The sequence below is a fragment of the Paralichthys olivaceus genome, chromosome 16 (genome assembly GCF_024713975.1).
Source record: "Paralichthys olivaceus isolate ysfri-2021 chromosome 16, ASM2471397v2, whole genome shotgun sequence".
Classification (NCBI taxonomy): domain Eukaryota; kingdom Metazoa; phylum Chordata; class Actinopteri; order Pleuronectiformes; family Paralichthyidae; genus Paralichthys; species Paralichthys olivaceus.
In genome coordinates, this window is record NC_091108.1 from 18,358,595 (window position 1) to 18,371,025 (window position 12,431).

The window sequence follows — 12,431 nt, forward strand, 5'->3', positions numbered from 1 at the left end:
TGACGACGAATAGAGTGAGCTACCAGGCAAAAAAGTCTCATCAAATCCCTAGTGAGACCAAAATCAGCTGCTGGACCACTATTTGTTCTGCACAGTGTTATCACAGTTAGAGAGTAAAAGTCACAGCCTGGCAGCTTTAAGTCTCCAAACAGATTGTGTGTTCATTATTTCATTATTTAAAAAAGGAGCAAAAGAGACAGAATACTTCCTTTGCATCCAATGTAGTGCATCAAACAGTTTCTGATTTATGTATCTGTGAGGACTGTGAAGATCTATGTCTATAGTATTCTAATGTGTGTATCTAATGTGTAAGTGCATCTGTTATGTTTCAGTGTGTGTGTGTGTGTGTGTTCTGACCTTGGGGAGGTTGTGGCTTTGGGTTACACTATTTCTTTCCATTTAGTTTCCACTTCACAGCCGACAGCACACATTAGCCACACAACCTCTGGGAAATGCCGCACACGACCACACAGGCACACACACACAAACATAACAGACTCCACACTAAGGGGGTACACATCCTTACAAACCAAACTCCTGTGAGTAACTGACTAAAAATGGTCATGAAGCCCAAATGGCAACAAAAAAATATTTATCTTTCAGTATCAGAGCTGATCCAGGCACATTCTCATGAAATGGCATCAGCTAAAATACAGCTGATTACATTCCAAATTTTCTTCACTGAACTACGTGTTTAAGTCAACTTAGCCTGAAGTGGAGCTACAATGTGCCATAGTCACACGGTTATTTTAGAAACATCTGTAGCAGTATTTTATACCCACAACATCTTTTATCCAGAATAGAATAAAATTAAAAACTTAATCCACAGAGACTGAGCCGAGGCTTCAAGAATGTGCTGCAAACACCAGTAATAGAATAGAATCTTTAGTATGCAGGTGAATGTATGTCGTCCGTCACATCGTGATGATCAGCTACAATTTTAATAATGGAAATGTGTAATTTCAGTGCAGACAGAGTTTAAGAGTCCAATCTGAATTCTTCATGTTTACATCTCAGTCCAACACTGTGGATGAAAAGGTTCTGCCAGTGTCGAGCTTGGATGATGCACCAGTCTGAGGTGACCTCTCCCTTCATTTGGCCTTAACAGTGATGGAGGGGCAGCAGTGGTGGGCACAGCCAGACACATGAATGCTGCGCTGAGCGGACAAATGAGCGAAACCTCGGCCCAACTCCTCCCCCTCCTCTCACATCCATACATCCAGAGAGCAGACATTTTTAAGACAACAAGTGAAAAAAGAAGTTACTAAGGAGTAGAAACAAAGCAACGGCTATCGGTAAAAGCCCGTGCCAGGGCACCATCTGCTCATCCGCTCAGTGGAAGTGGCAGCTTCCAGGGCGGTCAAAGACAACGCATGGAGATTGATGGGAAGGGGGCTCCCTTTGAACACTGTGAACGAGCGAGGAAACAACGTTTGGACAAGAAAGGGCCCCGGCAGAAGGCGACCAGCCGAGCCAAGCGGTAGCAGGAAGCGGGCGCCTTGTTTGTCATGAGATTTACAGTGACATGTCCATCCACCAACCAACCATCTGGGCCAACATAAATACATTTAAACAAAAGGTAAAGAAAAGGCTGCGACTCACAAAAACACATGTTGAGAAAACTCAACAGGAAACGGCAAATTTCACTCTTAAAACAAACGTAGAGATGAGGAGATTGTTTCTGAAATTAAAAGAAATAAAAGATCAACCAACTAATTCCAGAAATGTCTATCTCTCTTTAGAAATGTCTCTACAAAGTAAAGGTTCCTTTTTTTTTGCTATACAAAGCTAGCAGAATGGCAGAGGTTTTATTTTGAAAAGTTGTGAACATAGATCTGAAGATTGTGTCGATTGCGTAATGGACCTCTAAAATAGCCGACATGCAATGTATGAAAAAATAACAGCAGTTAAGTAAATCTTTCAAACTTAAAACCACACACATGAACAGTAATAATTAACTTTGATTGTATGAAAAACATCGGCGCATATAGAAAGCTTAATCTGGTTGATCATAGTCACTCTTTAAATTTCAGAAAGAAAGCAGCAACCAGTAAGGAAACAACAGATTCCAAACAGACTGGTTTCGAAATTCATAATCCATTTTTATGAATGTGAAAATATGGATGAGGAGGAAGAGGTAGAAAAGAGCTCAAGGAGAGAAGACAGCTTGCGATGGGAGAGCGAGGGCGAAGACTTTTTCCATAAATCTCTCATACACACACTTTCTTTCATTGTTTGTTGACGTCTTATAGTCACGACTGACATCACCACTGTTACCACTGCTGAGGACAACAGGCCCAGCCATTAGAAGGGACCAATCACAAGAGGCGAGCGGTGTGCAAGTGTGCATGAGTGGTTGTTGTTGTACAATCTCCCTGCAGCTCTGTACCATGTTTACTGTCACAGATAAGTTGTGTGTGTCTAAAAGAATCATACGAAAGTAATCTGGGGTCAAAATGTGGCCTCGGAGAGAAAAGTGCAAAGACCTTATTGTGTTTGCACATATACGCCCAACTCTAATGTAAATGGGTTTTTCTTCCAGTATGTAAATACGCCCTGTGTGTCACTTATAAACAGCTTTTTAATTTGCAGGACTGACCTGGAACAAGGGAAACACTTGTTTATTCACTGATGGGAAACCTTGAGCCAAAACACATAAGCAATCTAGAGGAGAAAGTGGGACCGAGAAAGCATCTCAGACTAATAAGGTAACAGATGTGTTGCATTTCACATCAGCACAACTGCTTGTGTAGCATAGCATGATGTGCAGCACACCCTCCCTCCAATGACGTTGACTAAGCTGATAGCACAATTATTAATTTATCAACTGTTTCTATTTAGGCAATGTTGAAATATGTACTGCACATTGTTCTCTCAAAATGTCTTCTTACTGTGAGGGAAGGTGCTTTCACATACGAAGACCATCATGAATACACAGAGTGACACATTCAAATACTTGTACTATGATAGTTCAGTTGCCTCTTTGCCAGAGTGTGTGAAAGAAACTTGTTCGAGCTGCAGTTTCACACCCTGTCCACACTAATGGGGACATTTTGCAAAAGGAGCTTTGTCCTCTGCGTTTCAGCCTCTGGTCCACAAGCAAACAGCGTTTTAAGTCAATCAAACAGAGATTTTTTTATGCCTTCCAAAGTGCAGATTCTTAAAAAACTACGGTTTCTGTGTGCATGTAAAACGTGGTGTTTTACAATGTCCACTGTTACTTTGTGTGATGAGCGTTCACTAAGATAAACAACAACAAAGGCAGCTATACACAGGTTTCTCTATGTTTAGTTAACACTGCTAGGTCTAATTGCCCAGTAGTACTTAGACCACTGGTATTTGACTTGGTATTTGAGCTTATTGATGTAGACTTTATCGCCACCTAGTGGCCGGACAGGTCGTTAAGATGGTTATTTAGGTACTTTTGAACGCCAGATAAGAATACCTAAATTAGACTATTTTTGCAGCTTTAGAACTTTGCAAAATATTGATTGGAAATCTGTCATGTAGCTGAAAACTCTAATGTACAAACACACACACACAGGAAAAGCTCTGAAGAGGAGAAGAAATAACCAACCACCTTCAAATGTTGAGAGGAGAGAGAGGGCGAGACTGATAACACACACACACACACACACACCTCAACAGAACACAGCGGAGAAAAAAATGTAATCAGGGAGGAAAGTGAAGCTTCAAATGTGCAAGAATGTCAGAGGAGAGTTGGAGCTCGGAGTTTGTGTTTATCACTGTCTCAAGACGGACTGAAGGGGGAGAGGGGGGAGGGAGGGTTTGGGGAAGGGGGGAAGTGACCTGACTGCCAATGATGCCAAACCTCTATTTAAAGCTTCAATAACAGTTGGAGGCCTGACACTGACACATTTACCTCTTGGCCCAGTTTCTTATCAGCAGCCAAGAAAACACTGAAAACATGTTAACTGTTAGCAGAGTTGCACAGATCAGCTTCTTGGACAATGTGAATGGAAAGTTTCTTTGGCTAAAAGGAAAGACAAACTTTTTGGGGACGTTTAGTTGATGATTTATGCTCCGCGGGCCACATGGTGAACAGCAGGTGAGGACAGCTCTGTCTAAAAAACATTAACCTCAGCGGCCAAGAAACGCTGACAACAGGTTTTCCGCAAAAAGCTTGATGGAGGGTGTGGCTGGAACGCTCCAATGGATAAAATTGTATGTCCTTTTGGGACAACATTTAGTAGATGATTTATGCTTTGTGTTGCCATGGTGAGGACAACTCTGTCTACAAAATTCTTGTTATTTCTACGATTGTGTTGCCTTGTGTAGCTCAGATGAAAAGTGTAGATTTAATAGGACAATTGTGAGCAAATCCTTTTAAAAAGAGGAAAATGCACAAAATAAGAAAATAAAAGCCCGTTGGATGAAACCACCTGCTCTACTGAGCTCAAACTGGGGAAAAGGTGAGGCAGAGAGTGATGGTGGCCCCGTGAGCTGCATCTCGCAGTGGCTCAGACGTGCAATCATATTTGTCGTTTACTTGTATGTGTGTTACAGGTGTTTGCACAAGAGTGTCATAGTGTGCATGTGTGTGTGTGTGTATTCACTGAACAAAACTCACCAGGATCCCAGCAAACTGCTTCTCCTCCATCCTTCAGGACCTTGTGTGCAAAGACCCCCTGCCTCTCTGCTGCCGTCTGTTCCTCTCTCTCTCTCTCTGGGATGGCCTCTCACTGTCACAGTTTTCAAAGGTGGTTGAGGTTCGCTCTAGTGTCTTCACCCCGTCGTGTCGCTCCCTCTGTCTCAGTCCCCCCTCTCGCCTCTTCTGCGTTGTTTCGCTGAGTGTCGCTGGAGTGGCGTCGCCGCTTTGTGTTAATTCTGCTCTAATCCAGAAACTTTTCTATGCTGTGAAAAGGACATGTGACAGAAGGAGAGAGGGGTGGAGGGAGGAGATGGGGGGTGGGGGGGAGGAGATGGGGGTGGGGGGTTTGGTTACTCGTCCCCTTGGCCACGTTCAAAACAATTCCTCAGGTCTTTGAACTTTTGAGTTGAAAAATAAAAATACTAAATCAGCAGGTCGTGTGCTCTGTGTGTGTTCGATAAAACTATGAGCTGCAGATAAAACTTTAAAAATGAGTCTGAAAGCAAAAAAAGAATTTAGAAAACATGTAGTAACAGATTTGCATTTTGCAGCAAAGCAGCTGCCATAACAAAGTGCCCTTTTGTGCAGAGAGATTAACTGTTAGGGGAACGTTTAGACTGCCCATTGACTACTGCTGTATGAAAGCCAAACTGGGAAAAGAGCACTCACAGCCTAGCAGACACTGGCAGAAAATGCTTCTGTCTCTGAAATGCTCATGTTGGCTTCAAATATTCAGACTTAGTCTGGAGTTAGTTTGTTTAATATTTTACATGCGAGTACAAATGTGACGCACTGCAATAATAATAATTGTTTGATCAAATATATTAAATGTGCAATGAAATTTAACTAGGAATAATAACTGACAACAAGACAAGTCTCCAGCTAGATTGCAACTAGATTACATTTTTTAAGAAACCTATACTTAATACATTATTTTCTCAATTCAATTTTTACTCTTTTGCCCTCACCTACCAATGAGATTATCAATTTACCGTGATGTAAAAACAAAGCAAAACACTGACAATGTGGAAACAAGACAATGTTTGGTGTACAACAAATTAATGAATCATCAAAATAGTTACTGATTCATTCTAGTTAATCTGCTAACTGACTTTAAAAAAAAAAAATTCCAGGAGCTGATTATGTTACATGTTTGGTGCTGATACACTGCAGTGCTTAGCTTCTTCACTTTATCAGCTCATTTGCACAGTCCTGGAAGTGTGAGTCAAACACACCAACTCCATCGGACTCCATAACTGCCTCACTGAATGAAAATCCTAGCAGTGTACTAAAAGCCTCCCAGCAAGAGAGAAAGTGGCCAAATATAGCCACCATTCAAAGTTACGCACAAACACACACAAATGCACACACTCCCCCCCCCCTCATATGTACAGGAGCCTACAGGAACCAAGAATTGAACCTGGGACGTCCATCATACACAGCATGCTGCACAATGACAAGAGAAAAAACAAAGCCAGTTAAAAAGTGAACCTTACCATCCACAAAAAAAAAAAACATGGGGCAGTAAAAAACAACTTCTATGTCCTGACCAGTGAGAAACTAACTGGTGTGAAGAGAGAAGTCAATAATCAAGTCGCAGTGCACTGGTTCCATCCCACTGGTTGACTATAATGTAAGTACACAGGGCAAGATTTGAGCCAAGCCTATTGGACAACCCCAGGAGGAGTGGCAGTGAGAGGTTAGATCAAACTCACCATGTGTTGGCTCAGAAAAAGGATGTTTGCGGACCTTAACTATCATCTTCCAGGTAGAGGTCTTATCAAGTTAATAATAAAGTAAGTTTTGTCGACTTTTGAGGTCTACTCCTTTTTTGGTCCACATAGTTTGCTTATCAGTATTTGGAGACCAATAGAGTTTTTCAGTTTGATCAGTGTGAAATGTTATGTAAGCATGTTTGGTTTTCTTTATGACTAAAAAAGTTTATAGTTTCATCTATTTTCAGCCATATTTGCAACAAAAACTAACAATTTTAATAATGGTACAATGCAAGAAAAGTGGCCCTGCCCATACAGCAGTGTGCTCAGACAGACAGGCTCAGGAGGTGAAGCAGCTTTGCAAACCGGTTTCTGCTGTGGATAATTCAGGCATGAGTGACGATGCTACGCTTTTGAAAATTCAAAGTATTTTCATTTTCCTCAGCATAAAGAGAGAGGGCCGCAGATGGAGCACGCGTACACACACAAATGTCCTGACCTCACAGCAATCAGCCGAGGATGAGGGGAAGCATGAGGGGCAGAACAAAATGTGCTTACAAAGCCTTGATTTTCATCAAAATTCCACCACTGTGTTTGCGCTGCCCATTGCCAGAGTAACCTATAACACAGCGCTGGGGTAAAAGTACGCTACTGGGGCCCAGTTAACCCCCTCATGCCTCCCACACCATGTAGAACTGGTGTTGATACTGGCCCAAGACCTATTAGGCAACTTGATTACACAAATTACTGTATTAGAAAAAAGTTATATATATGTATATATATATATACATATATATAACCCTAAAATAATGAGGGAGTTCCAGACATGGGTAGCAGAGTGGCTGAAGGCTCCTGATCCCATGGTGGTCAAGTGGGCAGGTGGTACAGTGAGGTGGAAGAAAGAAGTAGACCTGTGCAGGAGGTTGTGTCGATGTGCAGGAGTTCGGAAAGGTATAGAGGAGCGAGATTACGGATGATCTTAAAGGCGAGGAAGGGAGTTACAGTAATCGAGGCGATTAACGTTACATAAATGGAAGTATACTGACCCAGTAGCATTATTGATGTGGGCTTGGGAAGATAGTGTGCTGTCAATGATGACAGCCAGACTCTTTACCTGAGGGGAGGGAGAAACTAAGGAATTGTCAGTGGTGAAGGAATAACTGTGTGATTTTGTTAAGGTGGACTTGGTGCCAATAAGGGTGCAGTAAATTTCAAACACATTTCAACCCCGTCAAAACACAGTAAAAGTGGCCACTTTGCCCAATTGATAATTGGTCTGGGTCATAGACTGTTTATAATGATGGACAACATGAATGCCCTCCAAAAGTGAAGCCAAAGCACCTTGATCGCCACCTGGTGCCTGGTTGCAGTATAGGTCATAAATCCCACCGCCTCCATTTAACTGGATTGATGGTCTCTTCCATTTTAAGGTAGTAGTTATCGCACTAGTTTATGTAAATGTTATTTTCCGGGTGCGTTTGGTTTTAATTAGTTATTTGATGCTATAAAAACTGTGTGAACTGACTCCTGATTTGTAGAAAGTACGTATCAACAGAACCTCTTCGGTGGCTCCATACTCCGATCGCTATGGCACTAACTCTGGCAGATGCACCAGATGGAAGTGTTCATATCCGGGGTATTTTAGTTTAATTTCTGTATAGTGCAAGTGAGGCACACCGTCCATCTTTGTATAAAGCCCATAGTCTGGACATTGCCTTTATTTAGACAAAGAGTTCTTTGCAATTTGACACTTTTTGACGTATGTTGTATTCCAAATGACAAACTGTGTCTCAGCTAACTGCTAATCTCATCAACAGTGTAATGGGATTTTCATGAAGCTGCTTCTGTAGTGTAATTAAGCCTTTTTTAATTGTGTGAGTCAAAAGAAGCAATTGAGGAACACTCAATAAAATAGCCTTTCAGAGACAGATTTCTTAATCATTGACAAATGAGGTAAGTAAATGAAATAATAAATATATTGTTTAATGGTACTGGCTAATGAAAATGTACTAATGTCCTCAGGTAGCCGGTTGGCACAATCTCCACTCTTGAATGGATTGCGATGAAATTTGGAAGATAATTGGTTTCCTGCCAATGAATCCTAATGACTTTGCCAAAGTACTGATCTATCAACAACAGGTCCTCAGACATTTCACCTTGTACCATCATCCCATCAGCAGCTCAGTTTGTCCAGAACTTTGAGAAAACTCCATCAAAACTAACAAGATCTCCATCAGCTGCACATTGTGTTAGCACCCTAACACAGTAAACTCAGCAAAAAAGGTAACAGTTGAACACCTACATGTTAAGATAGTCACCACTTTGTTTGGTAGCATACTATTGTTAGCATGCCTATGCATTCAAGCACACAAAGCTGCTACTCTGGCTCTTGACTCTTAGACCCGTTCAGACCTGCTATTAACATCTGTCCTAAATGATCTGATCACAAGAGGACAGCTCAAACTATAAGTAAGAGAGTACCCAAGACACATTGACGATCATTTGAGATCCGATCACACGGATCACATTCTGAGGTGGTCTGGGTCACATGAGGACACACACAACTGTTTTAACTCTCTCTCTCTCCCTCTCTCTCTCTCTGTGTCACACCAACACATGGATGCACACAAACTGATGCAAACATACTGAAATGAAGCAAACTGTATAGTCAAACTGTCCGAACACAACGTCGCAAAGAGAAATTCCATGTGTGTGTATTTCCAAATAGAGCAGGGAAAGTGAGATCCCATTCTCAACTGGTTACTTGAGATGCATTCTAATCCAAACTGACAAACTTAGAACTGTCCACTTGTGATCTGATCTCTCAAGACACTTTCATACCAAGTCTCAACTGCCAGTAAGCACCATCAGAGCTGCTCATCGGATGGCTTACAAGCTTCAGAAGCCCCCTCCCCCCCGCACTATGGTGGGTCACGGCAGTCTGCAACAAACTGACATTCACACACACCTGTCACCATGACAGGAAACCACTGTTCGGCCTTTACTGTCAAGCTCTGGTTTTCATTCTTCGGGGGCTTGCTGAATACTCCTAAGTCAGAAAAGTAGACATAGGAGTATTAATATATGTTTTAGGCTGGGTTCCTACACATGAGTAAAGTCAAGCTATGCTGTGGCCTATGTACACAGCCTCAGACAATCATACAAGTGTCAGGATGACTGAAAAACCGAAGCGGTTTCTGTATCAACACACTGTAAGTCTTCTCTCTCTCAGGCCTTGTCTTGCCTCCCTTGTATTTCCTTGTCTCGTAGGTTAAATGTGCACAGTATGCGACAGACCACTTACACAGAGGTGATGGAACCGGTGGGAAGCATTGTAGAGAGCAAAGGTCATCAAGGCTCTCGCTGATGGCATTATTCTCATTCTAGTGAAACAATGGTCTTTTCTAAAGCCCTCCCATGAAAAAGGAAAATAACCCCATTAAAAAGACAACTAAGAGTTTTAGATGAGGCATTTTAAGGCCAGCTCTCCTGACCTTAATTACAACATTTCAGATTGAATTGGGAGACATCGCTCTTCACCACCAGTGTCACCATCAAAAACACCAAACAAGGGAATAACTTTATGAGGAATGTTGTTCAGCCCTTCAGCAGAGTTCAGAGACTTATAGAATCAATGACATTGTTCTGAATTAAAACTGTTCTGCTGGCACATGGGTGGCCCCACACCTTGCTATGACACTTTATGTTGGCTTTTCCTTTCATTTTTCACCTGTCCATAGGTACAAATTAACCACAGTGAGTTTTTTTCTTTGTCAGCGCCCACTTCTCAGGGTACAGTTTGACCTGTTGAGTCAAAGAACAGATTATTACTTTATCTGTTTTTTATTTTTTTATTTTGCTGAAGCATCTTTGAAGCAAAAACAAAAAAAGAGGTGAATAAATTCAAGGACGACTTATTAAATACTTTTCTGCGCTCACAAGTTCTTCTTTGTAATGAGCTCAACATCTATACTGTGACCTAGTGAGGACCTTTGCCCTGGTCTGTCATGGCACATAATGCATTGGGTTCCTGACAAAAAAAGCATCTGTTATTGCTATCTGTCATTACAGTGCATCATATTGTTGGGTGTGTAAAGCAGTTGTGTCTGTTATCAATAGCGCCAATATGCAGCAGTGTGATTGGGACAGCACACGCTCTGTTTCGTCATGATAGACAGCCTCTTTTCTCCGCTGTGCACAGATACTGTAAAAACGCCAAAGAAATTGTGATGGTACTCAAAGCATTGACAACTATGCTTATGCTTTGTTCAGCACCCTGTAAATAGAGACAGAAAACTATGCATCACTGTGGACTGCTGGGAAAATAAAAATTCTTACAATAGCGCAATGGCATTGGGAATGAGAAGATATGGGATTTTAATATGAAGTGCACAAATCATGATTTTTTAATTAGTGACATTCAAATGATTTTGGCTGCTGTGGTTGAGGGGCTGGAAAGGGAGGAGAGTGTTGCAAAAACACAGGAACACTTAATCTATGGCAGTAAAAAAAAAAAAAAATACTAGTAGTGGACTATTTCTGAACCCTGTTCCCATACAAAAGAGCTAAAATCACCATGTCCAACAGCAGAGGAAACCTTTTCAAAACATAGTCAATGAACAGCGGCTGCTACAACACAAACACCCACAAGCAAAGGGTCAAGCTCTCTTATCTTTTTTAATGAATGGAGACCGTGGTCCTGAAATGACTCCAGAGACAAAAGCAATCAAACACAAATGGAGTAACACAAAGAGGATTGCCTTGGAGAATAATAAGATATCACTCCAATAAGGATGATCAATCTATTCAGTGTGTCATATAAAGCCTCAATTTTACTGCAAACAGACCACCGCTGACACCTCACACACCTCCCCTCACACTTTAGTGTGTGATTTTAGGTGTTGCCCATAATTTTTGCAAATCAATGCTTGATTCCTGCAAATCAAGCTTTTATAATGCGGGAAATTCTTGCAAATATACAGTGATATTTTATAATATTCAGCCAATGTATGCAACTGGATTGCACTTGTTGGAATTACTGTAGTACAGACAGGAAAGGCTGAATCAGTCTCATCAGTCGCCTCGGACAAGACACTTTGCATGCTTTCTCTGCCTCGCTCTATGAGGCTAGGAGCCCTCTTTGCTTTTGCAATAGGCCTAACTCTCGCTAGCACTCAGACAGGTTTCAATAACTTAAAAGTGTGCACAAGTGGACTGCTGGCTAAAACTTTAAGCTAAAGCTTCTGAAGAGGAACCTGCTCAGAAAAAACACCCTAACCCGGGAGGACAAGCGTGTGATCTGTGCAACAGGTTTAATTAGATAAGTCCATCAGGAGTTGCTTGAGACCAAACTAGAGCTAAAAAGGAAGGTGAACATTAACATTACATCCACTGGGTTGATAAAACATGACTTAAACTAGTTGCTAATGTTGCTCTGAATCTGCTGAATAGGTGAGTAGAGTTTATACGGTGATAATATGTCGGTGTTATGTCTCATTTAAGCCCGATATTTAAAAAAACATTGTATGCAGGTTCAAGGACAGGGATCATCATTTTGTCTGTATAGTTAAACTGTAATATAACAGTAATATTTACCTGACTTGGAAAACACATGATTTAACGACAACATTGAGACAGAACCCAACATAGATATGGTGTGGTGTCCTCATTACTTTGTCATAACAGAGATTCTTCTGAGTGAAACTGCAGTACAGCAGTCAAGATGCACAGAACCAGGACAAGCAGCTGAATGAAAGTTATCATTTTGTGCTTTTTCTACGAGGACATGTCAAAATATTGTGAATGAAAAGCCGAGGAGCCTGGAAGCTGCACTCAGTGCTGGTGCTGATCTGACAACTGTCCAAACACTTGCATTTTCTCACAAACATACGTAATCATTAAAAAGTGAGAATATTTACTGAAACTCTGAATAAAGAAGAAACATACTTGATGTGCACAAACAGAGTAAGTATGACCTTAATTCCTGGAATGAAGTCAAATACAAAAAGTTTTCACATTTAACCCTTATACAACATTAACATTTTATAATATAATATTTTACAAATGTACCTGCCTGCTGTGCAGACACATGTACATGTGCTCCT

The 12,431-nt window shown here is 41.3% G+C and overlaps 1 protein-coding gene across 1 annotated transcript in view; it reads right to left on the reverse strand.

Annotated features, from left to right (window-relative positions):
- Positions 1-12,431, reverse strand: part of slc6a9 (solute carrier family 6 member 9) — a 73,624-nt gene that overhangs the window by 56,349 nt on the left and 4,844 nt on the right. The window contains exon 2 of the mRNA XM_020108063.2: positions 4,592-4,875. Coding sequence (XP_019963622.1) covers positions 4,592-4,621 — 30 coding nt within the window. The 5' untranslated portion in view covers positions 4,622-4,875. The remainder of the gene's footprint in view (positions 1-4,591; positions 4,876-12,431) is intronic.